Source organism: Erithacus rubecula (assembly GCF_903797595.1).
Source record: "Erithacus rubecula genome assembly, chromosome: 12".
Taxonomy (NCBI): Eukaryota; Metazoa; Chordata; class Aves; order Passeriformes; family Muscicapidae; genus Erithacus; species Erithacus rubecula.
Genome location: NC_136664.1, coordinates 2,943,893 through 2,969,475, shown reverse-complemented (window position 1 = coordinate 2,969,475; position 25,583 = coordinate 2,943,893). Strand labels below are relative to the sequence as shown.

At 46.3% G+C, this 25,583-nt stretch overlaps 2 protein-coding genes across 3 annotated transcripts in view; one reads left to right on the top strand and one right to left on the bottom strand.

The window, feature by feature from the left end:
* COTL1 (coactosin like F-actin binding protein 1) overlaps positions 1 to 25,583 on the bottom strand; it is a 346,092-nt gene that overhangs the window by 182,834 nt on the left and 137,675 nt on the right. The gene's annotated exons all lie outside the window — the stretch shown is intronic.
* Positions 157 to 24,855, top strand: LOC306806883 (hepatocyte nuclear factor 4-beta-like). 2 transcript variants are annotated; one of them, XM_079316021.1, is made up of 10 exons: positions 157 to 429; positions 5,783 to 5,954; positions 7,841 to 7,935; positions 15,720 to 15,826; positions 16,830 to 16,985; positions 17,534 to 17,621; positions 18,387 to 18,539; positions 22,184 to 22,420; positions 23,195 to 23,308; positions 24,604 to 24,855. In XM_079316021.1, exons 1-10 carry the CDS (start codon positions 315 to 317, stop codon positions 24,663 to 24,665), a joined length of 1,299 nt encoding a protein of 432 aa, XP_079172147.1. In that variant the 5' UTR covers positions 157 to 314; the 3' UTR covers positions 24,666 to 24,855. The 2 variants fall into 2 exon arrangements, with proteins under 2 accessions (XP_079172147.1, XP_079172146.1); XM_079316020.1 differs by having other exon boundaries at positions 163 to 429; positions 24,403 to 24,855.

Genomic DNA, 25,583 nt, shown 5'->3' with positions numbered 1-25,583 from the left:
AAATGTTTGTGCAGGAGCAGCCATAAACGGGGCTGTATTGACCCGAAGATGCAATCCAAGGCGTTTGAGCCTGGGCCTTATCTGCATCCCCTTATCAGGAGCGAGAGAGCGAGATGCACCCCGGGAAGGGAGGGGACTCTGCCAGAGGGTTTGGCCTCGTCCCTTCTGTCCTGGCACGGGGAGGGGACTAGGGGCAGAGCTGGGTAATGATTTGTCATCGCAAGGAGCGGGGTGTCTCTCTTTGCAGAGGAAACCTTGGCCGTGATTGACAGCGGGGCTGTTTCTGCCACTTCCCTCGCTGTTGTCAAGTAATAATGAAGCTTTGTCAGTCCATCATGGACATGGATATGCCAGATTATGTCGACTCCTTGGACTCCTCTTATACCATGCTGGAATTCGACAACCTCCGCGTGCTCCCCAACAACACCGGTGAGATTTTTATTCGTTTTCCCTTGAATAAGCTCCACTATTTTTGTTATAAAGCTGGACACAGAGGAAAGGCTGGTGGGAGGTATGGGGCAAAGGGTGGAAGGGGTAATGTTTAAGCAGCTGACCTGTCAACCTCTGGTGCATCCGTGGTTATGTTTGGGCTGAAACACGACCTGGTCCCGTGTTGGGTTTTTCCTTTCGTTGGTGGGCTGAGCGTCACGCCCTGAAGAGCCCACCAGGTTTTGCAGAAGTTGGTAGAGGTTTTCATGGCATTCCCTGGGTTTGTCCCACTGTATTGCTTATGAGAGGAGTTATTACCAATATTTCTCGTTCAAATGTGTGTCTCATTCCCATATACGACTTCAGTTGACATTGAATCCTCGGGAAAACACGGCATTGGTTCACGACCGTGCGCCCTGCTTAAGTTGGGAGCTTGGATTGAGAATCAATATCCAAATCATTGCTAGTTTTATATTCCTTTTCTGGCTACCAAGATGGTCCAACAGTTTTTAGGGCACAAAAGGAGTTGGTTGGGAGGCGGGAGTGTTTATGCACAGAGACTTCCGCTTCGTTCGCAGGAATAAAGCGCTCGGCGTGCTATTTAATTTTCCTGCAGCCAAAAGTACTCTGACATAAAGTGAACTCCATTCTGTGAAAGCAATTGTGTAAAAAATAAAGGCCATTTTGGTGATATTGCACGAGGCAAATCGTGCAACTGAATGAGATTCCAATGTTAGCAATCCCCTTTGGCAGCCTTTTAATTTGGTAAGAAGCTTAGTGAAATTAAGATGGGATTTTCACATTTGTTCATTAACTGGTTCATCAAAAGAAATCAGAGTTTCAGTAGGGATATCACCTACAATATAAAATGATTGGACTTATTATTGTGGGGCATGGAGGGAGATCAGGAGACAAGTAAAGCTAAAAGGCCCAAAGGAACTTGATTTTAAAATTTCCGTCTGTAAAGCTCTGGCTGTCCCCAAATCAAGGATTTTCAATATTTATAGTTTTTATAAGCTCCAGATAGACTGGATTTGATTCTTGCAGATAGGTTCCCATCTCCCATCCTACTCCAGAAACGTCATTTAACACAGGTGTTCCACTTTATCACTTCCTGTTGAACAACAAGACATTTTTCACTTTTTGAAGCATCACAAATACACTCAAAATTCAATATAATTTTGCAAAGGAGCCACCAACGCCTGTCTGGGCTCTCTGTTGATTCATGCAGTAGAACTGACAGGTTGAGTTTTTTTCTGAACTTTATCGAACTCGGTATTGTGTTATTTGTTTAGCTGTTAATGACTAACCAGCTCTCTCGGGAAGTAGCTGCTTTGAAATTAGCTTGTTTGTCTTGGGTAAGTGTCCTTTTCTACAGTTTGTAAAAATAACTTCAAAAAAAAAGACCTGAAATGGCCATGCATGGAAATCTAGTGCTGTCCAGCTGAGTTCAGTCCCCTGAGGTAATTCAAAAATCACAGTTTCCTTGTGGCTTCAGATATATTTTAAATTTTTTTGAATCAAAAAACAACCTAACTTTAGGTAATTTTTATAACTATACCGGATTTTTTAAGGATTGTTTATATCTCTCCTAAGATTCATCTGTATTTTGCCTAGTAAATGATGACAGCTTTGCCCTCTATAAACATGAACAGGAAAGGATATAATATTTATTTTGATGGACTCAGAGCAGTCTCTTACATTCTGAGCAATTCCAAAAGTGAAAATTGTAATACTTTCAAATAAGGTCATGCTTTCTTGAAACCAACACTTTCCTTCTTCAGAACATTATTTCATCAAAAATTTGGGTGGATTAACTTCGTGGAGCACTTCCTGTGCTTAAATGTTTCTTCTTCAGGAAGCTGCTATCATTCTGAGATTTACCCAGATATGTATTTTGGATTTTCCCACCTTCAAAAAGCCCATAATTTGCCAAATATTTTAATATTAACTCAAAATAAAGAATAGAACCGTTTATGAGAATGATATTAAAAAATATTTAAGGGTTTAAAAACCTTTCTATTTGCTAAAAGCTGGTGTGGAAAGAGGCTGACCTGCACGTGGCCAGGGTTTAAACCTCCTCCTGCCCTACATTTGTGTGTACATCTTTCACAATGCTAGTTTTGGCACCAGCTTTGACTGTGTGTGTTCAAGCCCTAAACCCACATTTGTGATCCCTTCACATTCTAGCCCAGCACATGTAATTTGGGGATTTGTTAACTGCAAATTACATGCACCAAAACTTGGATTTCCTGGTAGATAAAAGCCACCCTAGGGAGTATTTCAAGACAATTTTGTTTTGCAATGTGCATCTAGAAGAGCTGCAGCCAGTAAAGGAACTGAAAGGAAAAGCAGTGCAGGGCTCAGGTATCACGAGAACATCCTCAGTGTCATTTCTTATCACTGCAAAACTGGCATTATCATCCCTGCACTGGTTAGGCAATGATTTACAAACACAGGCAGTAGGTACCAAAAATTTTGTGTGCATTTCAGTTGTGAACTTGGCTGATCCCATATCTGGGGAAGCCACTGGGGTGCTCTTCTCACCTTAGGCAGTTCCCAGTCTGCACAGTGATTATATATAACACAAAAATTGGCCAAAACTTCAGATATTTCTGCCAGTGAAGCTTGGGGACAGCCTCAGTGAGGGGTCTGGCCACAAGCTGAGCCTCAGCTCTGCCTGGGAGCCACACAAAGTCAAGGTGAATTTTGTTTTTTTCTTGGAGAACAAAATCAAGCGCGTGTCTCCAGCAGAGATTTCAAAGGCACAGTGTAGGAACTGCTCAGGCTGTGTCAGGCAGGGATGGAGCACACAAGGCAGATTTCACTGTGCTGCCAGGATCCTGTGCTGCCTTTCCTCACAGAAATCAGTCCAGGAAAACCCAAATATTGGGGAGGTTTGAAAGCTGTGTTGAAAGGGTCTCTTGGTGCCTGTGCTATCAGCTGTGCTTTGTTCTTCTCTAATTCTCATTTGGAGCCCATCATTAGCTGGTGACAGGATTTTGCAATTAAAAATTGTGATCATAATTAATGTGCATTCTGGCTTAGGGCTTTTCCTTTATTTAATTAATTATTTATTAAAATTTCTGCTCACATTCAGCCAGTTCAGCTGAAAAGGACACGTGGCTCCCTCCCAGGGTTTTGAACTTTTAGCTGTGGAGCTGCCCTGACACAGAGCCACAGAGCCACTGGTGGTTTGTTTGTGCTTCCATGGATACAAGTGAGGGCAAAATTTGGTTTGCTAATTTCCCCACACACAGTGCTGATGGTTCCTCCTCCAGTAATATCTGGTTTATGGCCAGATTATTAATTCCTTTCTTGTATCAGCAAGCAGATTCTCACTGCCTACTCACATAAAATTTACTCTGGTGAGTAAATGCTTTCAGCATCAGGACTATTTTGCAGTCTAGACCTGTTGAAGGATAAAAATGTTCATTGGAGACCTAAACTGTTTGACCTTGGTTTGATTCCTCTGAAGTCTAGAGAAAGCATGAGTGGAGTGAAGAGGAAATTTGGCTGCATTATCTTTATTTTGGTTGTGCAAATTTTTAAAATGGAATCCAACGTGGTGCATTTGCTTATGGTCATATGCTCCTTCAAAAAATGTGTGGAACAACAGATGCCCAAGTGTTCTGCAGGTATCCTGAAAGGAATATTCTGTACAGTTCCTCTAATACTAAATTATTAAGTAATATAAAATCAAGAACCATTGCAAAAATAACCCCCTTAAAAATCAACCTAAACTGCCGTTAAACACCTCTGACATAGACAGTGCTCCCATAGGGCCCAAGTGTCACTTTCTGACAAATGTGGGAGAATCAAACACAGAATTTGGGAAGAGGCAAATCTCAATTCCTGTCATTATGACCTAAGAATGATTTTGATGATGTCATTCTTTCTTGTTATGTCTTGTCCTTTCTTGTTTCTTGTCATTCTTTCTTGATATGTGTCATCTTGCTATAACCCACTTATTTACTCATCCATACCCCAGGATATGAATATGGACCAAAAGGGTTATTTTAGGAGGTAATAAGAAGTCTGAATTTGCAATAGTGAAGTCTTGGCTAAAAATGTTTTAGTTTCAGCCTTAGCTAAGAAACTGTCCATTTTTTTTTTTTAACTAAAGCTTTGTTGGCTTTTTTTTTTTTTTTGGAGGGGGGGGATGGGAGATTACAATTTTCATTGTGCAGCAAATATTTTCACTATAAATTTTTAATGTTTATTTGCACCCAAAAATGCCCTTCACTATCTCTCTCTCTGTGTACATTTTGTGTGTGGATCACCCAGAGCTATTTTTGTGCATTACAGATTAGAGAACTCTCTCTAGGCAGATCAGATGGCAATTCCTCCCCTTTGAGTCGTTTTCTCTAAGGAGCAGGTAAACTGAGCCTTTCCCATCCCTGCTGGGAGGATGTCCCATCCCAGGGTGTGCCTTGTCCCAGGGATTTTTCCAAGGTCACTGGAGCACCAGGTGGGCTCTCCTGGAGCACAGAACGTGCTCCCAGAGGTGTGATAAATTCATAAAACCCTCCTGCAGCGAGTGCCCAGCTCAGGCTCTGCAAACAGGTGGGGAGATGATACAAACACTGCCCTCTTTGCAAGGGTCTCCTGGTTTTTTCCTTCCCCAAGCTGTGCCTCAAATTAGGAGGATTAAGAGGGCAGCCAGTCTGGTGGTTAGGGCAGAGGGAGAGGTTCCAAGGGGAGTTTTCAGCAGTGTGTACACAGGGCAGGCAGGGGCAGAGCTATTCCTGCCCCAAATGAGTGGGTGCAAGCGGGGGACATGACAGAGGGCATTCATATGTCCTAATTTTAGGCCCCTAATTTAGAAGTCTGGTGTTCATGCACACCTCTGTTGCTTTCCAGAGGAAAGCAGTGAGGCTCTTCAGAGAGAATTTCAGTGGAGGGACCAGACTTAGAACTGAAGTGATCCCTGTGGGAGCTGCTGTCTCTGCCTTCCAGCTGCAGAGGATCTCTCAAAAACAGTCTTTTATCTTCAGCACCTCTGTCATGGGCATGAAGTAGTTCATCTTTTCTGCCTCTGTTGTTTCTTCTCTGCATTCTATTTACTCAAATTAATGAGGGGTTTTTTTTTTTTTTTCCATTTTCTTCTATGGACAGCAGCTTTGAACCATATTCTCTGGGTATCTCATTGGGGAGGTGGCTCCCCATCCCTCAAAAACATAAAACTCGCATGCAAGTGAAGTTTCTTTATATCTCTCCAGGAAAGCAGTGCTATCTGATAAATTCTCAGGAGCAGTTTGGCTTATGCAGCTTGACAACCAACAGCATTAGCACAGGAGCTGAGCTTGGGAGGAGCACGAGATAAACTCCGAGGTTTGCTTGTCCCTTGCAGAATCCATCGCGGCCGAGTCAGCCAACACCAACCTGCTCCCCAACGGAGTCAACTCGCTGTGCTCCATCTGTGGGGACAGGGCCACTGGCAAGCACTACGGGGCCTCCAGCTGTGATGGCTGCAAAGGTTTCTTCAGGAGGAGCGTCCGCAAGAACCACGTCTACTCCTGCAGGTACCGCGGCTTAGGGGAGGAGAGGATGTGGGCTGGGTTCAGGGATTGTGTCTCAAATGGCAAGTTGGCACGCTGTGAAGGCCACCAGAAGGACTGGAGTTTGGTTTGCAAGGGTTAAACTCAGTCCTATCTCTAAACTCAGTCCAATCTCGTTTGGATCGTGAGAATTTGGTAGAACCAAGCAATGCATTGAGTGAATTCGCCATCGCTGCTTTCCCCTGGTGTAAACTGAGGGAAACTCAAAGACCTGAGAATCACACAGTGAACCAGGCTGGAAAAGGCCTTTGAGGTCCTCGAGTCCAACCTAAACCTGAGGTTTGACTGATGTGTAAAATGCATAAATGCAGAGCCTGAGTGTGGAGTGACACCGTGACCTCGTCACAGCCCAGCAAGGGGAAGACAAGGTGGCGAAGGACCAAAGCTCCAGAGATTTCATCTTTCTTGCTTTTCCTGGTAAAAAACACCCAAGGCATCCAAGAATCTGTCACCTCCAAAGCCCTCTCCCAGCTTCTCCATTCTTGCTTTGAAATACAATAAATTACATATACTGACTTATCAGTGATGATTTTATGAATATTCTGAGAAATAAGTGTTGACCAGAGATGATTCACATCCACTTTGGCACACAGGTATACATTTGAGACAGGTTTTTTGCCAGGAGGAGTCTATAAATTATAAAGCTGCTATCTTGATTTACCTTAGAAAAATTATATTTATTTTAGCACAGGAGAAAGTAGAAAGACATCCCAAGCCTGAATACACTTAAGCCGTTCATCTCTAGTTAAAATCTGGAAGTTTTCTTTCTGTTCCAAAGCTTTTACTCCTCTAAGGGCATTCCAGATTTTTCCAGTGCAAGTCACCCTACTTGTTCAAAATATTCCTGGTGCCCTCATCACTCCAGGACACACCAGCCATGAAAGACACCTGAGCTGAGTGCAGTGTCCACCTACACAGTGCCCATCCCATGAACTGTGGGGTTCCTGCAGGAGGAGATGAACTCTGCTACTGGTTTCTTTGAAATTTCAGCTGTCAGTCTCCTGAGAGCAGAGTTGCTGCCTCTCCTCAGGAATCCATGAATCTCTGGGATATTGGCAGCTCGGGGAAGATCCACAGCATTAAAGCCAAGCTTGTGTGCAAGCCCTTATTTGGTGAGCTCAGCCCAGCTCAGAGCTCTGCTTATGGCAGACATGAATTCCCCTGGAGTCTTTTTGGGCCTTTGTACCTTTGGCTTTTTACCAGTCTGGGAAAGTGTCTCAGCTTTTACAGCCTGATGGTGCTGGAGCAAGCCACGTCATCTCCTCTCTGCATGGAAGGTTCCCCTTCCATTGTTTCACCCACCATGGGGACAGCTGCCAAGCCTGCATGGGCCACCCCTGAAACAGCACAAGGGTTCCTAAATCCCCACTGAAATGAGAAGGAATTAGGAGGCCACAGGGCTCAGAAAAAGCTGCAGACCCAAAGGGCTTGTGGCCCATAACGCATTTTATTCCACGCAAATGGTGGAGTAGTTAACGAGTGAAATCAGACAAACCCCAACGCCAAACACCCAGAAACTGTCTGGAATTCGGACATGGAGCTCCTACCAGAGCACAGCTTGAGTCCCAGTCATGTTTTCACAGCCAAAACCATCCCAGTCCCTGCAGGGTGGGTGGTCTGGAGCTGGAAGGAGCCGCGGTGCAGAAGAGGAGGAGCGAGCCCAGCCAAGGTTGATTCAATCCATTTCTAGCAAACCTTGGGCTCTTCTCTGGGATCATGCAGTGTGGAGCTCAGGGAGGCCTGGGCTGTATTTGGGGCTGTATTTGGGGCTGTATTTTGATCTGTTCAGGGTGAGGGGGTGGCAGATGCCAGGCTGGTTGCTCCATGCTGTGTTTCCCATCTCCTCCCAGGTTCAACAGACAGTGTGTGATAGACAAAGACAAGAGGAACCAGTGCAGGTACTGCAGGCTGAAGAAATGCTTCAGAGCTGGCATGAAGAAAGAAGGTGGGTGCAAAGAGACATTTCAAACCTCCCTGCTGCTGTCTTAGACCCTGTTCCACTGCAGAGCAGGGGGGGAGCAGCAGTAGCACTGCCTGGAGAGATGATGATTGTGTGCCACAGAGATGTTTTTTATTGCAGCTGAAAGCCCCATTTTCCATTTTATCTCCATTTCAGTGAGAGCCTGGTGACATTTTTCACCCATCTCGTGAGGCTGGTCTTTTAGGGATGGGCTTCCTCAGGGCTTATTTGGTCTCTAAGTGCTTTACAATAGCAATTTCCTCTCTCCATACCCTCTGGTGTGACTCCTAATCCCACCAGTGCCAATCTCAGCGAGGATCTGCCACCTCCAATCTCATCACTGCCATCAGTGCTGCTTCAGGTGGCGTGGCTGGCCCAGCTGATGCTCACGTAGCTGCATGCAAGGGCAAGGTCCAGCCTGAGCACAGAGCCTTCAGGAGTGGGAGCCTCTCCCCTGAGCCACAGGGCACAGCTCCTGAGCAGGGTGACTCATGTGTCCCCCCTGCTGACTCATGTACCCCATCAGGGACGTGACTCAGAGCAGAACCCTTTGGCCCTGCTGCTGTGACAGGGTGAATGTGGAGCCAGCACAGCTCTGAGCCTTGGGTTGCCAATTTCTCATTGGCTGGGTTGGGGAGATGGAGAGCTGTAGGTTTGGTGACTACCAGGATGTGCCATTTCTAAAGGAAATATGTCATAGTGCCTAACGCTCTATAGGAAAAAAAAAAAATATTTCTGTTAACCTACATGGGGGAATCTGGGATTTATCCCAGCACTTCTGGTCTCTGCTTGTTCCAGTTCTGCCCACTGGGAGAGTGTGGATGGTGCTGATTTACTGTGATCCTTGTCCATTAAGTGCCTGACAAGCTGGGGGCTCATCCCACCCAAGGTGCAGGTTGTTGGGTGATGCTTTCACACTCTTCACCTTTCATTTGTGCTGCTTCCCAACCCACTGGCAGCTAGAAGGTGAGGGATCTTGAAAGTTTCCTTCCATGTCACCAAGTTTACCCAAGGGGTGGAACTGTGGCCCCACTGAACCCAAGAGGAAATTTGCCTTCGATTTCTGGTAAGTCATAAGATTTTACTGGTGATGAAATGATCTTTCCAATGTTCTGACCATATGTTTTCCTGGACAAGAAGGGTGTCCTGAAAATTGGCACAAGTCATGGATGAAGCAAAAATGCTGCCTGGTTTAATTTGGGAGAAATTGAGTAAATATAGCAGATGGAATAATAAATAGAGTTCAGAAAAATAAAGACTAAATTGAAACTGATCTGGTCAATTCTAGATGGGATAAAGCCAATTGCCAATGCAGCAAACTGCAGTGCTTGGAAAAGCTGAAATCTGGTTATCAGATCTATTCTTTGAGCTGAAGCATGATTTTTATTGGTTTTTATGGTAAAAGTTATAAAACCTTGGCTCACTCCTCCATCAGTGAGTGCAGCTTGATGGGAGATGACTCATTTCAAGTTCCACATCGTCACATTCCTTCAAACTTTTTTATGAGTGCAGTCAGGTTGTGTGCTAGGAAAATGCTCCTGTGTCTGGCAAGGAAGATTTTAAAGCACCTTGAGCAACTGCTGTGCAGAAATCAGCTTAGCTGACCAGAGCTCTACCCCCAGCACATGTGCAGGGCTGGGAAAGAAAAGTTCTTGCACAATTGTGTGCACTAAAAGAACACAGCTGTTTGCTTTTGGGTGGTTCTAGATTAATATTAAACAGCATTGCAAAGCCTTAGGGAGAAGGAGAAACCTTGTCTTGGATGGAGCATCCAAATATTTGTACAGAATCTTTTGGGGCGCTGGGAGGTGGCAGAGGTGACATCCCCACTCGGTGCTCGGTGTCCCAGCCTCTTTCCCTGGCACATTCCTTTGGGGCCAGCCCTTCTAACGGCAGTCAGAGCTCCAGGGTGTGGCAGGGGCCTTGTTTATCCTCTGCACCTGGGAAGAGGCTGGGAAGGATCCTTTTCCCAGGCTGGCTGGGACAGCACAGCTGGGGTGGGGTCAGCGTGCCCCACTGACCCACTGCTCAGTGTCCGTGTGCACAGCCTGCAGAACTGCCTGTTCTCTGGCAAAATAACTGGTAAACAGCAATTTTGGATCCAGAGAGGGTTTGATGTTTTTGGGTTTTTTTCCCAATCTTCCTGTGTTGTAAGATGTGATGTGGCACGTTTGGATTTCTTTTTCTCTCTCTTTTTATTTTCCCCCCCTCTTTTGGCAACTTTTCTAGTGGATAATGAATAACAGGGAACTGTGTTACCTGTTAGAAAGGAAATTTCTCCCTAAAGAAAAAGCCATATAATACAAATACCTGAGCTATGTGGTGACCAGGTCTGCCTGGGACTGTAGGATTTAAGCTGTGTCAGGGGAGGTTTGGAAAATGTTCTTCTCCCAGAGGGTGCTGGGGCACTGAACAGACTCCCCAGGGAATGGTTGTGAAAATTGCCTGTAGGATCTTTAAACTGCCTTGTTTGTGCAGCCAAAATTCAGTTCTACTTTCAGGAAGGACTGAGACTGCCCTACACAAGAGCCCCACACCTTCAGGCTTGTGAATTGAGGTGGGATCCAGGTTTTATCAGCACTAATGAGAGCAGGGAAGGGACAAAACTGAGTCTTGTGAAAAATCCAGTTCCCAGATTTCCTAGAAAACAGCTCACTCAGAATCACTGCTATCCTAATTGCATTTTTGTATCAATAATTCACTTTAATAAGAACCCTTTAAATTAGGATGAGGAGAGAGGGAAAGCTTTGGCTGAACAAAAAAAAACCCTAAACACGACTATGATCAGGATCCAAGAATTTTGCACATGATTCACTGCTTTGTTCTTGTGTTGGAGTTGTGCCAGGAGGTCTGGATGTTTTGGGGATGTTCTGGCTGTTCCCCTGGTTTCTCTGTTGGCTCAGGAGGATTGATTTCTATTGTCTTGCACAATGCTACCAGACAGGTTTTTGGTCACTGCAGCATCAGTGCCTGAGCAGAACACCAGGTACTGAAACACCCAGAGAAAACAGAGGGATTCTATTTTTAGCATCTCCCTGAGATCATGTTTAACCTCGAATAAATCAGCAGGGTGTGATTTCTCAAGTGAGCCAGGTCATCTCCTCACATGGAGCTGAGTGCCTGAAAACCTGGAAGGCTTTTGAAATGCCAGGATTCAATTTTCTGGTGGGAAAAAAAAAAAAAAAGAGGGCTTAATATTTAACCTCTCATCCCCTTCAAAGTCATCTATGAACTTGTTTAATTTTATGCAGAAGTAAAAAGAATTGTTGTACCACTTACTGCTGCAACAGTAAGGAGGAGGGAGGGTTTGAGGCTTTATTTATTATGGTGAAATTGGACAGGTTTATAGGATGGTTTTATTAGTGCTTCACAGGGCCTCTATCTTGTTTCATACCTTTTGTTTGCACATTTCTCTTGCCAGCTTTCAGAAGGCTGGGACTGCAGTTTATTGCAAAGAAGGATGGAAAAGATAAAGGATCTTCTCCACCTTCAGTAGTCATAAATCAGCCATAAGCCCATGAAAGGATTAAATGTACGTGTAGCACTGGGATTTATTTGTGAATAAAACACACCACACCTACAAAATCCGAGGTAGCTCAGGGAAAAAAGATTATTTGTGGATATAAATTAATCAGGCAGCAGGAGGAATAAATCTGTTGGTGAAGACAGAAACAATGTGAGCACTGGTGAGTGCAGCATCAGGGACCTCCCTCCTCCTGCTCTCTCCAAGCCATTTATCACCACATTCCCAACCCCACCTGCATTAACTGAGGCTGGGTTTAGTGGAATAATGATGGACACAGCAATTCCTGTGTAGGCAAAGCCTGAACCTCCACAGCTGCTGTGGAAAGTTTGCTGCTCTCCCAGTGCCTGTGCCCCATTTATTGGGGTCCCTGGAGGTTCCTCATGGCCAAGACAAGGACAGAGGGTTTGGGAAGCAGGGGCTGGTTGCAATCCCACAAGCACAGCCCTGCTTGCCAGGAGCTCCAGGCAGAGTGTCCAGCCTTGCTCTGAGTGACAAACCCCTGGTGAGGGCTCCCCTGTGTCACACACTGAGTGTGTTTGTTTTCCCATCCATTTCCCACAGCCAGGACAAGTCCCTGGAGGGAGGCAGGAGCATCATCCTGCCCTCTCTCCCCTTTTTCCCTGTGGGAAAGGCCAGCCTGTCCCTGGCCAGCACCATCCTGGGGCTCACTGATGTCCTTTCTTGCAGGGCTAGGTGGTTCTTGGTGATGTTTTCTGGCTTTGGGTGGTTTTTTTTGTGATGTTTTCTGGCTTTGGGAATATACAGAGAACAGGATTAGAGGGGGAACAAACCAGCCAGCAAAGATTTTGCCACTTCTGGAAATAGCCTGGGAGACAGAGGGATGCAGCACTGGGTTTTTAGTCCTTCCTGCAGGTTTTTTTTTTTTGTTTGTTTGTTTGTTTTTTTGAGTTTTATTGACAGCAAAGCCAGGATCACCCCTGAGCCCAGCATGTCCCTCCAGCACTCCCACTGCCTCAGCAGGAGTGACCTGTCCCTTCCCTTTCACAAACACAATAAATACAGCAATATAATCACTGCACAGTAATAGATTAATTTTTGTGGCAGGTGAAACATTAACTCCCCTTTGTATCTAATTCCATCACATCTTGGGTGCTCTCAGCGATAACACCCAAATCACCTTGAGAAAGTTGCTCTGTGCCATCCACTCACACTGGGAATTGAGCTTATCAGAGCATGAGGGAAGCACTGAAATATGTGCCATAAAAAGACTCAGGGGGAAAAACAGGCTGAGGCTTCTTAAAGGAGTCTGTCATGGGGACCAGGTCTGCCTGGGAGTGTAGGATTTACAGAAAATCAGAATTGTAACTCAACTGGAAAGGCAAAACTTGTCCTTTTTTTTTGTAAGTAGGCACCTTGGGAGCGTGTGGGGGAGCATCTGATATAAATTCAGGTGTAGGAGCTTGGATGGGGATTTTACAGAATAGCCAGTGGTGACACAGACTGGGCCAGGCTTGTTCCTCCTGAGTTCTGGATGCTCCATTCACCTTTCTGGAGGAGCAATAAACCCATCAAGTGTCAAGATTATGGTTCCTATAACCACCTTCACCTCCAGGCTGACCCTCCCCTTGTGCTGCTGTCTAAGAGGGTGAGCAGAGCCTCCCAAAAACTGTTGTTTTTTTTCTCTAAATGGATGATAAATTGCAGTGTCCATATCCTGAGAATGCTCCAGGAATGTTTGTGTGTGCACCTTTCAGAAATGGCTGCACCCACACAGCCCCTTGCAGGCAAGGCTGGCTCTGAGGTTCAAAGCCAGATCCCCACAAGCTGATCCTGACTGACAGCAAGACTCAGCCCCAGATCTTGGAAAATAAACACTGCCCTCCTGTAGATAAGGGGAGGCATTGATTTTTGTCACTGCTGCTTGTTTTCTGCCCTTTCACTTTGTTGGCCCCTCATCAGAGGCTGGTTAGGAAAACAGAGCAGTGGTTGGACATGGGCTGGCAGGAAAAAAAACCAAAAAAAACCCACTTTCCCTCAAATTGTTCAAAGCACTGGCCACGTTCTTCCTTTGTATGGATTCCCAGGAATGAGTCCTGGTGCTCTAAAACAAGACCCAGCATCATTCAAAAGAATGATGGCAAAATAATTCTGCTGATTCTGCAGAAAGGGAAGAAAAAATGCTGGAAAAATCTTTTCCAGTGGCCACTTTTGAGACAAACCCAGAGTGCTGTACACCCAAGGGGTTAAAGCCCAGAGTCAGTCGTGCTCTGGCTGCTCTGTTTGAGTCATTTCCCCCAAATAAAGCAAGAGGAGTCTGGGATGCTGGAGGAAGGAGGAGGGATGAGCTGCACTGTCACCACATGCTAAATCTTCCTGCTCCCTCCCTTTGAGGACATGGCAAGTGCTTTTCCCAGCTCTTTGTAGCCAAGATCTGTGAGCTGCCAGGAAAACACAGAGTGTGTTCAGGCTGCTTCCCCCAGCCCTGAGCTGCTGGACAGAGGCAAGAGGGCTTGGGGGGAAACCAGCACTGAAATCAGCTTGGGTTAAGTCTAAAATCTCCTTTTTTTCTTTCCTGCTGCTGTTTCACTCAATGGTTGCAGTGGAGGTGAGTCAGCTCTTAGAGACTGTTGCAAAAATAATCTGCTGAGGTGCAATCCATGCCTTCTGTTCCCTGTGCAGGGCTGATGGAGCATGAGGCTGGGAAAATGATGGTTTAAAGGGTGAAAATGGCCTTAAAAATCAGTGGATTTTTTCCCAATTCATCATGGCATGTCCAGCAAAGGCTCTGGTGGCAAACCCTGGCTTGGTGTTGTCTTTGTCACTGCTGTTGGGGTTTCAGGCTTTGTGATTTTCACTGAGGGAATGGTTTCAAGGGGGAATCAGTGGATTTAAATTTCATTTACTTTGAGCTGCCTCCATGGAGTGACTCTTTCTGTGTCCCCTGAGTGGTGATGTCCCCTGGGATCACCCTGCAGGGGACACTCCAAGGCTGCTCTGAGGGGGGACCAGGGGATGCTTTTCCAGCACTGCCATGGGATGGGGAGCAGTCCCAGAAGCATCCTGATGCACCAGGAGCTCAGCACAGGAGCCCTCAGTGCAGATCAGATGGGATCCCAAAGGCTCCAGCATTGTGGGTGCATTGCCAAGTGGAGAGAGGTGACACCAAACCCCCAAATTCCCCCTGAGCTGCATCAAATCCAGTGGGACCAGCAAACATCCCATGGGTGTTGCTCTGACCCCCAAACAGCCTCATCTCCCTCTTGTGCTTGTTCTTCTCCCTCTGAAGTGGCCTTTCCCCCTCCCTAGAGCCTGTTTATTCCAACTTCCAAAAATAGTGGAGGGTCTTGCAGGAGCAAAGCTCCTTCCACTCCTGTTTAGGGACCACAAGGAGCAGCAGCCACTGCTGGGGGGGAATTTCTCACTGCCAAAATCACTGGGATGTTCTCACTGATACGAACACTGGGATTTTCTGACTGACACAAACATTGGGGTGTTCTCACTGATACGAACACTGGGATTTTCTGACTGACACATTCACTGGGATGTTCTCACTGATACAAACACTGGGATATTCTCACTGACACAATCATTAGGATTTTCTTACTGACACATTCATTGGGAAATTCTCACTGACACAAGCCCTGGGAATCTCACACTGATACAAGAACTGGGATATTCTCACTGACACAAACATTGGGATGTTCTCACTGGCACCACCCCTGGCAGTCTCTCACTGACACGTTCATTTGGATATTCTCACTGACACAAACATTGGGATGTTCTCACTGGCACAATCACTGGGATGTTCTCACTGACACAATCACTGGGATGTTCTCACTGACACATTCATTGGGATTTTCTCACTGACACATTCATTGGGATGTTTTCACTGACACATTCATTGGGATATTCTCACTGGCACAATCACTGGGATGTTCTCACTGACACATTCATTGGGATTTTCTCACTGACACATTCATTGGGATTTTCTCACTGACACATTCATTGGGATATTCTCACTGACACAATCACTGGGATTTTCTCACTGACACAATCACTGGGATGTTCTCACTGACACATTCATTGGGATATTGTCACTGACACATTCATTGGGATATTCTCACTGACATAATCACTGGGATGTTCTCACTGACACATTCATTGGGATATTCTCACTGACACAATCACTGGGATGTTCTCACTGACACATTCATTGGGATATTGTCACAGACACATTCACTGGGATGTTCTCACTGACCCCAGCCCCTCTCTCTGCTTGCAGCCGTGCAGAACGAGCGTGACAGGATCAGCATCCGCAGGAGCAGCTATGAGGACAATGGCTCTCTCTCCATCAACATCCTCACCCAGGCTGAGGCCATGGCACAGCAGGTAGGACACGTGGGGACAGCCCCTCCAGCCAGGTCCATGGCCCTCAGCAATTCCAGCCTGATAAACCAGCCAGGGCTGGGTGTTTTTTCTGCCCTTGGGTGGCTGCTGCCAAAATCCACCAGGAAGAAAATGCAAAACATCCAAAAGCAGGCAGGAAAAATCTATCCCCAAGGCAATACATCCTGCAGGGAGCAGATGCAGCCTTTGGTGGGAGATAGAAAGCTGAAATTCCAAGGGCTGAGGGATGTTGCAGAGCCCAGGTCCCCTATTCCCCCAGCCCGAATTGTTGCTGCACCCCTAAAATCTCACTGCATTCACACAGAATTTTATCCTTCCTTGCTGCTCTCTATCCTGCTTTGAACATAATATTCCAGTCATGGTTGATTGTATCTTTCCTCATAACTTCTTTATCAGGATAATAATTTTAGGGCAGAAAAATAATGTGAATAAATCTGCTGGGCTTCAGCTGACGCTGATTGCTTTTCTATTTCATGCTCCACCATTAATTTCACCCTGAGTGTCCTTTAAATTCTTATGCAAATACCCTTTCTGCACTGAAACACATGGTCCAGATGTTGCACATTACATGCAGCAATGAGTCCACTTCCTTTTCAAAAATTATGGTTTTTAACCCTCTCCCTGCCACACAGCCCTTTAGAGATCAAAAAGGGGGTTTTGTGTCCCTGACAGCAGCTTGGGGGAGAAAATCTGGATTCATTTCATACATCTGGCTGGCTGGAGGGATGGGTGGGAAGCTGAGACACGGTGCTGCTAGGAATGGGAATGTTGATTTTGTCCTGAGCCAGCCTGGAGGAGGGCTGGGTGTGTGTTGGGACTGAGCACCACCTCGTGGAAGCTGCTCCTTGGGCTGTGAGCTGCACACAGCTGAGTCCAGCCACAATGGGAACATTTCCCAGGGCCCTGGTGGGATGGACCCTTGTTGTGGAGGGTGATAAAACAGCGTGGATCTGCTCCAAACACAGCTGGGTGGTTTCTCTTTCAGTATTTATCCCTGAGCCCCATGCACAGCACAGACATTTCCATGAAGAAGATTGCCACCATCAGTGATGTGTGTGAATCCATGAAACAGCAGCTCCTGGTGCTGGTGGAATGGGCAAAATACATCCCAGCCTTTTGTGAGCTCCCCCTTGATGACCAGGTAAAATTAAATGGCTCTTCCTGGTAAATCCACTGCCTTTGAAAGGAATTCCCACCATTAACATAGAGATCACCCTCTGTATGAGCTATAAACAACAGGGGACAAAGAGGGACCAATTAAAAATAATTTCAATAGCCAAAGTCCCTCAAAATACAGAGTTGGTGACTCCAACCTGCAAAAGATCCAGTCAAAAAATTCTGATTGGTGTCAGACTGCTGCAGGTCTGAATTACAAGGCAATTCTGATTTTGCCTTTACTGGTACCTAATAATTAAATATAGAATCTGTTCATTTTCCAAGAACTCAAATTACTCAAGCCCCTCTTTGCTCTTTTAGTTAAAAACAGCTTCTCATTTAATTTGTCACAAATGTAACACTTCTCAAAGTGAACATACTCTGATATTTTCTAGCCCTGAACAGAACTTTATCTGCAGATCTAAGCAAACACCAAATGGGGATTAATTAAACAGCAACAGCTCAGAGCTGTTCTTTGCTCCATTCTCTGCTTTTCCAATATAATCTCATTTTTTTCTGCTGTGCCACCTCCAGGTTGCCTTGCTCAGAGCCCATGCAGGGGAACATCTGCTCCTTGGGGTAGCCAAGAGGTCCATACCATACACTGATTTCCTGCTATTAGGTAAAGTAGCGAAACACACTCCTGCTTTTATAATTCACCCCTCCCAAGCATTGTGCATCCCTGAAACCCCCTCTGCACTCCTGGGTGTGGGCTGAACATCTGGGTGGAGACACAGTGCTGGAGAGGAGAGTAAAAAAGAGCAAGTAAATCCATTTTTATATCTATTTTTATAACTGTTCCCTCACTGCTTTGGAATTGTGAATGAGAAAACCCCGGTATTTAAATGGCATCTCAAACTGGGTTGTTTTGGTTTTGTCCCTGAAATTGCCAAGGCCCAAGCAATGAGGTATTTGGGTATAGATACTTAAAATCTTAGCAGAAATGTCTATTAAAAATTACAGTGCAAATGGGTATTTCCTTTTCATGTAGCTCTCTTGCCACCACAGGTGGGATTGTTGTTGGAAAAATGAGAATACTGACCTTGAAAGGCTCACATAAAAGAAAAGAGAGGGGGATAACTTTGTGTAAGAAAAGAAAACCAAAAATAAAGATGCAGCTCTGCTTGCAAACAGATGCTTGATGTAACATGGGGCAAAGCAGAGCAGGCTGTGTGCACAGAGTGGGTGCACTGACGTGCAACTGAGATAAATCAGGAGCAGGGAATGAGATCCAGGGCTTGCTTCTCACTCGTGGATCAGTTTATAAACCTGCCAACTGGAAATTGCTGTAAATGGCACTGGGACTATGGGGCAACCCTCCCTGGGGTAACTGCAGGGTGAGAGCAGAGTTAGAGCAAAACCTGATGGGGAATCTCTGCCTTCCCAGGGAATGATTTCATCATCCCCATGCACTGCCCAGAGATGGAAATCGCTCGTGTGGCCACCAGAATCCTGGACGAGCTGGTGAAGCCCCTGCGGGACATCCAGATCGATGACAACGAGTACGCCTGCCTCAAAGCCATCATCTTCTTTGACCCAGGTGAGACCCCTCTGGCTGCCAAGCAGAGCAGCTGGGGACTCCCCAAAAAAACAGGAGAAACCCTTTGTCCTGGTTTGAAGGACAGGTGTCTGCCAATAAAGGCAGAAGCTTCTCTTTGAAATGGAGAATGGAAAGCCTCTCCCTCCAAATTGCTATAATTTTGAAATTTAGGGGCTCTCAGGTAAAGATGTGGGAATTAGGAATAACAGTTCTTTATTAGGGAAATTAAAATAGAAATACAACATTACAAAGAACAATTCCAAAACCTTCCCAGAGTCAGAATACAATCTTACACCCTGTCAGTCAGTCAGTCAGGGTGTTGGCAGCAGTCCCATTCAATGGTGGCTGCATCCTCCTGCAGTGGCAGATGTGGTTCAGCTGGAGCAGTGCTCCTGGAGAAGGTGCAGTTTCCTCTGAAGCTCCAGGGATGATGTGGAAAGGTCTGGCCTTCCTCTGGAATCCAGAGGAAAGATGGATAACTGGCTGTCCAAAATATCAGTTTTTATCTGGGTAGGAAAGGCTTGGCTCCTCCTCCTGGGTGGAGCATCTCCCAGTGGGATGATGTAATTTTATCAGTCATGCACTGGGACTCACTGGCCATGAACAGGAGATATCTCCTGGAGGGAGGATGGGCTGTGGAAAGATAAAGATTATTGCCCAGCTGGTTTAAAGATGGCCCATTAGCAGAGAATATGTGCCAGGAGGTAAAGATCACTGCCACACCCAGTTTTAAACAATGGCCCATTAACAGGTGATATCTCCCAGAGTGACAAGGGTCACTGCCATGCCCAGTTTTTAACAATGGCCCATTAGCAGGAGATATCTCCCACAGAGATAAGGGTCACTGCCACACCCAGTTTTGAACAATGGCCCATTAGCAGGAGATATCTCCTGGATGAAGGGTGGGTCATGGGAAAGATAAAGATGATTGCCAGCTGGTTTAAAGATGGCCCATTAGCAGAGGATATTTCCCACAGAGATAACGGTCACTGCCACAACCATTTTTAACAGATGGTGACAGAATACACTTTTCTGGCCACATCAACCCAACACACCCTTGGAAGCAGCTCTACATCTCAGCCTGGCTGTGCTGTAATGAGCAATGCTCAGCAGTGCAGTTTGGAGACAGAAGTGACCTGTTACTGAGTGTTTTACTCTTTTGCAAGTGTGAGCTCCAGCCAGGCTGATGTGCAAGGCTATGCAGGAGCTGGGCTGCTCCAGGAGCTTGGCTTTGGGAAAGCCCATCACCCTGAAATGCAGAAGATAATCATTAAGGACATACATGCCTGTATTAATTATGTATGAGCAAAGTGAGCCAGACAAACAGCAATGTGGAGCATCCAGAGAGCACCATCAAAAACCACAGGGAGCTGGGCTGCTCAGAGTGCCCAGAAATATCAGGGATCTGCTAATGGATGTTGCTGGAAGCCAGCAGCAACCAGGGCAGGGCTGATCCACAGGATGGGTAACAGGGAAATACAGGGAAAAAACAGTTTGTTTTGAAGCTTTGCTGTGTTTATTCCAGAAGAATAAGGGTTCTGCCTCAGGCCAGATTCCAGTGGGTATCTCCCTGGAGCTCAGGGAGGAGATGGGAGAACAACCCCAAGTCCAGACCATGCCCTTTTGTCTTTTAGCATGGAGAAATCAGAGTATCATCCATTGATTACTGGGGGTTTTTTTCTGTATTCACTGGTTCAAAATCAAGATCTAGGAATTTCAGGAGCATCATGAACTTTGGCTCACCAAAGGCTGCTGTGAGCCGAGGAAGGGTCACATCAAATGATTTTTTCCATCAAATTGATTTAGACAAATTACCTTCTGAGCTGATCAGTGTCTCAGTGCAGCCTCAGATCAATGTGACAATGAGGTGCTGAGGTTTCAGTTGGAAGGAACAAGTGTGAAGTGAAATTCATCCCTGCTAACGAGCAGGAATGTCCTCAGAGCTCCGTGCTGACACACAATAATATGTTAACCACTGTATCTAATCTCTTGGCAGTACAATCCTAAAAATGTGGTGCCTGTGGATTCTTTGCAGACAGTAAAGGAAGTGGTGCAGTGATCCAGAAATCTCAGGTTTAGATAACAGCAGAGGCAGGATTGGGAGGCTGTATATGCCAGCACTTCACCCGACCCAGGGACAAATTTATTTGCTTAAGCCAAGCTGGACCAGTAGTCCTTGAAAAAAGGATTGATCACAGGTCAAAAACTGGAGAGCAGGACAGGAACCTGATGCTGCAGTGAGTGTAATCACAACAGGCAGGCACTAAAACCATCTGCATTTAGTAGTGGCAGTTGTGACTCAAAGTTTTCAGGGGAAAATTCCAGGCTGTTTCTTTGGGAGGATAAATATTTTAACTTCTAAATTTTTTCCCCTTTGCTAATGGCAGTAGGCAGACACATCCATGTGAAGCAAGCTTCTATTTTCTTACTGTTTCCCATCAAACTCTCCTCAAATTCCTGTTTCTCCTCCAATTACTGTTCCCACTCACGGTTTGCCTGTTCCATGTGAGATGTGAAGCAGTGGCAGCCCAACCTGCCAGCTGCCCTTGGAGAGCATCACTGCCATCTTGCCCTTTTCCCTGCACACAGCCTGCCTGACAGAGCAACATTTCCCTGAACAAACGGAGCAGGGTCCTGGAGGACAGGTGTCTGCCAATAAAGGCAGGAGCTTCTCTTTAAAATGGAGAAAGTAAACCCTCTCCCTCCAAATTACTATTATAATAATTTGGAAATTAAGGGGCTCTCAGGCAAAGATGTGAGAATTAGGAATAACAGTTCATTACTAGGAAAATTAAAATAGAAATACAGTATTACAAAGAAAATCCCAAACCCTGCCAGAGTCAGAATCCAAGCTGACACCCGTCAGTCAGTCAGGGTGGTGGCAGCAGTCCCATTCCATGGTGGCTGCATCCTCCTGCAGTGGCAGATGTGGTTCAGCTGGAGCAGTGCTCCTGGAGAAGGTGCAGTTTCCTCTGAAGCTCCAGGGATGATGTGGAAAGGTCTGGCCTTCCTCTGGAATCCAGAGGAAAGATGGATAACTGGCTGTCCAAAATATCAGTTTTTATCTGGGTAGGAAAGGCTTGGCTCCTCCCCTGGGTGGAGCATCTCCCAGTGGGATGATGTAATTTTATCAGTCATGCACTGGGATTCAATGGCCATGAACAGGAGATATCTCCTGGAGGGAGGATGGGCTGTGGAAAAGATAAAGATGATTGCCCAGCTGGTTTAAAGATGGCCCATTAGCAGATAATGTGTGCCAGGAGATAAAGATCACTGCCACACCCAGTTTGTAACAATGGCCCATTAACAGGAGATATCTCCCACAGTGATAAGGGTCACTGCCACACCCAGTTTTAAACAATGGCCCATTAACAGGGGATACCTCCCACAATGATAAGAATCGCTGCCATATCCAGTTTTAAACAATGGCCCATTAACAGGTGATATCTCCTGGAGGGAGGATGGGTTGTGGAAAGATAAAGATGATTGCCCAGCTGGTTTAAAGATGGCCCATTAGCAGATAATTTGTGCCAGGAGATCAGGGTCACTGCCCCACCCAGCTTCAACAGAGGGGGACAGAATTCACATTATCTGGTCACATCAACCCAATACAAGCAGTTAACCCCATTTTTCCCTTCTCCCAGACTGCAAAGGGCTGAGTGAGCCTGGCAAGGTGAAGAACATGCGCTTCCAGGTGCAGGTGAACCTGGAGGATTACATCAACGACCGCCAGTACGACTCGCGCGGCCGCTTCAGCGACATCCTGCTGCTGCTGCCGCCCCTGCAGAGCATCACCTGGCAGATGATCGAGCAGGTGCAGTTTGTGAAGCTCTTTGGGGTGGCCAGGATCGACAGCCTGCTGCAGGAGATGTTGCTGGGAGGTAAGAACCTCTCCAGGGAAGGGGTGGCAAAGCTGGGTTATCTCAAGGCTGTCACGGGGCTTTGTGTCTGCTGCAGGGTGGATGGAGGGAGGATGGAGGGGAAGGGTTTGAAGATGAAAGAGAAAAGGTTTAGGTAGGATATTGGGAAAAAAATTCTTCTCTGTGTGGGTGGAGAGGTCCTGGCACAGGTGCCCAGAGCAGCTATGGCTGCCCCTGGATCCCTGGAAGTGACCAAGGCCAGACTTGAAGCAGCCTGGGACAGTGGGAGGCATCCTTGCCCATGGCATGGGGTTGAAATGGGATCAGCTTTCAGATCCCTTCCAACCAAAACCATTTGATGAATTGTAGCTTGAAGGGTCCTTCTCACTCCAGTCCAATCCCAGAGCCATTCCTTCCAGCCTAGCTCTGGAAATCTGGCGAGATTCACAGCACAGGATCCGCTCTGTGGTGTGGCACTTGACTAGCTGAGGCAGGTTAAGGAAGACAACACATATTTTGTTAGATTTTTTTGTGCAAAAATTATAACTTTATGGGAAACCTGGGCAAGAGCAGCACTTGGGACACAGTCCAGGGAGAAGAGTGCAGCTGGAGAGCAGCTGAAAGCCCAGACATCCCAGGGGACTGAGAACAAAGAGGAAGGAAGCAAAGATGAGCCATTAACCTTCACCCACAGAGGTCTTCCACATCCTCTGGGTGAAAAAGGTTCAGCCCAGAGCATCTGGCTTGTCGGGAACTCTGCAAGGAATGATGACTCTCCCCACATTGCACTTGCAGGAACCACTGCTGATCTCCAGTACCAGTCAGCACCTCCCAACCTCAACCTGGATCCACTGCCAGGACATGTCCTGCAAAGCAACATGACCTCTGTGATCCACGCTGCTCCAGACCGTATGTCCCCCTTTTTATGTTATTTACAGCCCATTTTTACATTATTTACAGCCCATTTTACATAATTGGTGACAGTAGAGACAAGGTACTGGGGAGTTCAGGAAAAAAAAAACCCATAAAAAATTGATAAAATACATTTTATTTATTTTAAAAGTCTATTTATTTTAAAAAGTTAAGTGTTTAAAAGTTTATTTATTTATTTAAAATAAATTTAAGCTCTTTAAGTTAATTGAAGTGGATTTAAGTTTATTTAAGTTCTTAAGTTTATTTAGATGAGTTTAAGTGTTAGACTGGAATCAGAGCTCACAGCCCTCCCTGGCTGAGTCCTTTCCATAATTCCAAAGAGAAGTTAGAATTTTCAAAGGTAGCGTGACCCAGGGGGGTTTTGAGATATTACTAAAACAACATAAGGTTGAAAAAAAGGGTGAGAAATCACGATTGGGTGTTTCTATGGATTTGGCAGAAGTAGGAGATGCCACAATAGAGGACAGATGGCTATTTAGAATAGGTGGTTATTTATGGCAGGAGTTCCCTGGGGCTGTTGCCAAACAACAGGACCTGAACACAAAACCATCCTCAAGCACCCTGGGCACTGCTGGGGTGTGGGTTAAGGCATTTATCCCCTGTAGGACCATGCTGTTAAAAAAAGAAAATACAACAGGAGGTGTAATTTAGCAGCCACTGCCATGTAATCACAGTGTCCTGCACTCACAGTCTCCCTCCCTCTGACTGTTACAGTTGTTTACCTCCCCTAGAGGATTTTGCTGTTTCTCAGCTATATAAATGTTGGCATCACATATTTTAGGTGGCTTTTATTTGGTTTTTAAGCCCCTTTCCAGCAAAGCAGATCAGAGAAATGCTGTGCTCTGTAAATGAGGTACAGAGGGGCTGCAGGTTGAGGAGATGAAGGATTGAAAAGCAGCTGGGGGCATTCCCCAAGTGCAAAATACCAAGAACTGGTCCATGTCTGCCAGCCCCCCAAAAAACCAGGAAAGGAGGATGTGCCAGGATCCCCCAGGCTCCTGCTCCTGGGTTTGTAGGATGGTTTGCTGCATCCAAGTCCACGTTAATTCTGTTTCTTTTCTCTCCCACAGCATCTCCTGAGACATCCCTTCCATCTCCTTCTGCCAGCACAGGCAGTGAAGATTACAAGCTAGGCTCTAGTGCAGGGCCCAGCACCGTAGTGCAGCTGCTGCCTCAGACAGTGATGCCCAAGCAGGAGATTCTATAGGGAGAGGAGAAGGAGCAGCTGGGGAAGCTGTGCTGACAGTGAAACGGGCAATTTCTCTTTGCAGAGGCCAAGCACAGCTCGCCCCTGCCCGCAGCCGGAGCCGCTGCCAGCCTTCCCCGCCCGTGAGCTCAGCACCAGGGCCAGCCTGCAGAGGAGCCTCGCCATGGGATCCCCACAGCACCCCTGGCACAGGGACTGGGGTTCAGCAACTCCTCAGTAATGCCAGGACTGCCAGCTCTTCGGGTTCTCAGTGTTTGTGACATTGCTCAGTGCCGCCGTGACCCTCTTGCCGTCCTTCATCCATGATCCATCCATCCATCATCATCCATCCATCCATCCATCCATCCATCCATCCATCCATCCATCCATCCATCCATCCATCCATCCATCCATCATCATCCATCCATCATCCATCCATCCATCATCATCCATCCATTCATCCATCCATCATCATCCATCCATCATCCATCATCCATCCATCATCCATCCATCCATCCGTCCACTCATCCATCCATCCATCCATCCATCCATCCATCCATCCATCCATCCATCCATCCATCCATCCATCCATCCATCCATCCATCCATCCTCCATCCATCATCCATCATCATCCATCATCATCCATCATCATCCATCTGTCCACCCATCCATCCATCCATCCATCCATCCATCCATCCATCCATCCATCCATCCATCCATCCATCCATCCATCATCCATTATCCATCCATCATCCATCATCATCCATCTGTCCACCCATCCATCCATCATCCATCCATCCATCCATCATCCATCCATCCATCCATCCATCCATCCATCCATCCATCCATCCATCCATCATCCATCCATCCATCATCCATTATCCATCCATCCATCATCATCCATCCATTCATCCATCCATCCCTCCCTCATCCATCCATCCATCCATCCATCCCAGTGCCTTGCACAGCTCCTGCTAACCCCTCATGCACACAGCCTGGCCTGAATTGGCATGAAAAAGATCTATTCCCATCACAAATTTCATTAATTACACTCCCACTTCTCCT

What these genes read in the sequence shown, in the direction of transcription:
- LOC306806883 (XM_079316020.1), top strand. Translation starts at nt 315, where the DNA reads ATGAAGCTTTGTCAGTCCATCATGGACATGGATATGCCAGATTATGTC. An exon ending in AGCTCCCCCTTGATGACCAG is followed by an intron (nt 16,986 to 17,533) that starts GTAAAATTAAAT and finishes TGCCACCTCCAG; the next exon opens with GTTGCCTTGCTCAGAGCCCA. An exon ending in GATCCACGCTGCTCCAGACC is followed by an intron (nt 23,309 to 24,402) that starts GTATGTCCCCCT and finishes TCTCTCCCACAG; the next exon opens with CATCTCCTGAGACATCCCTT.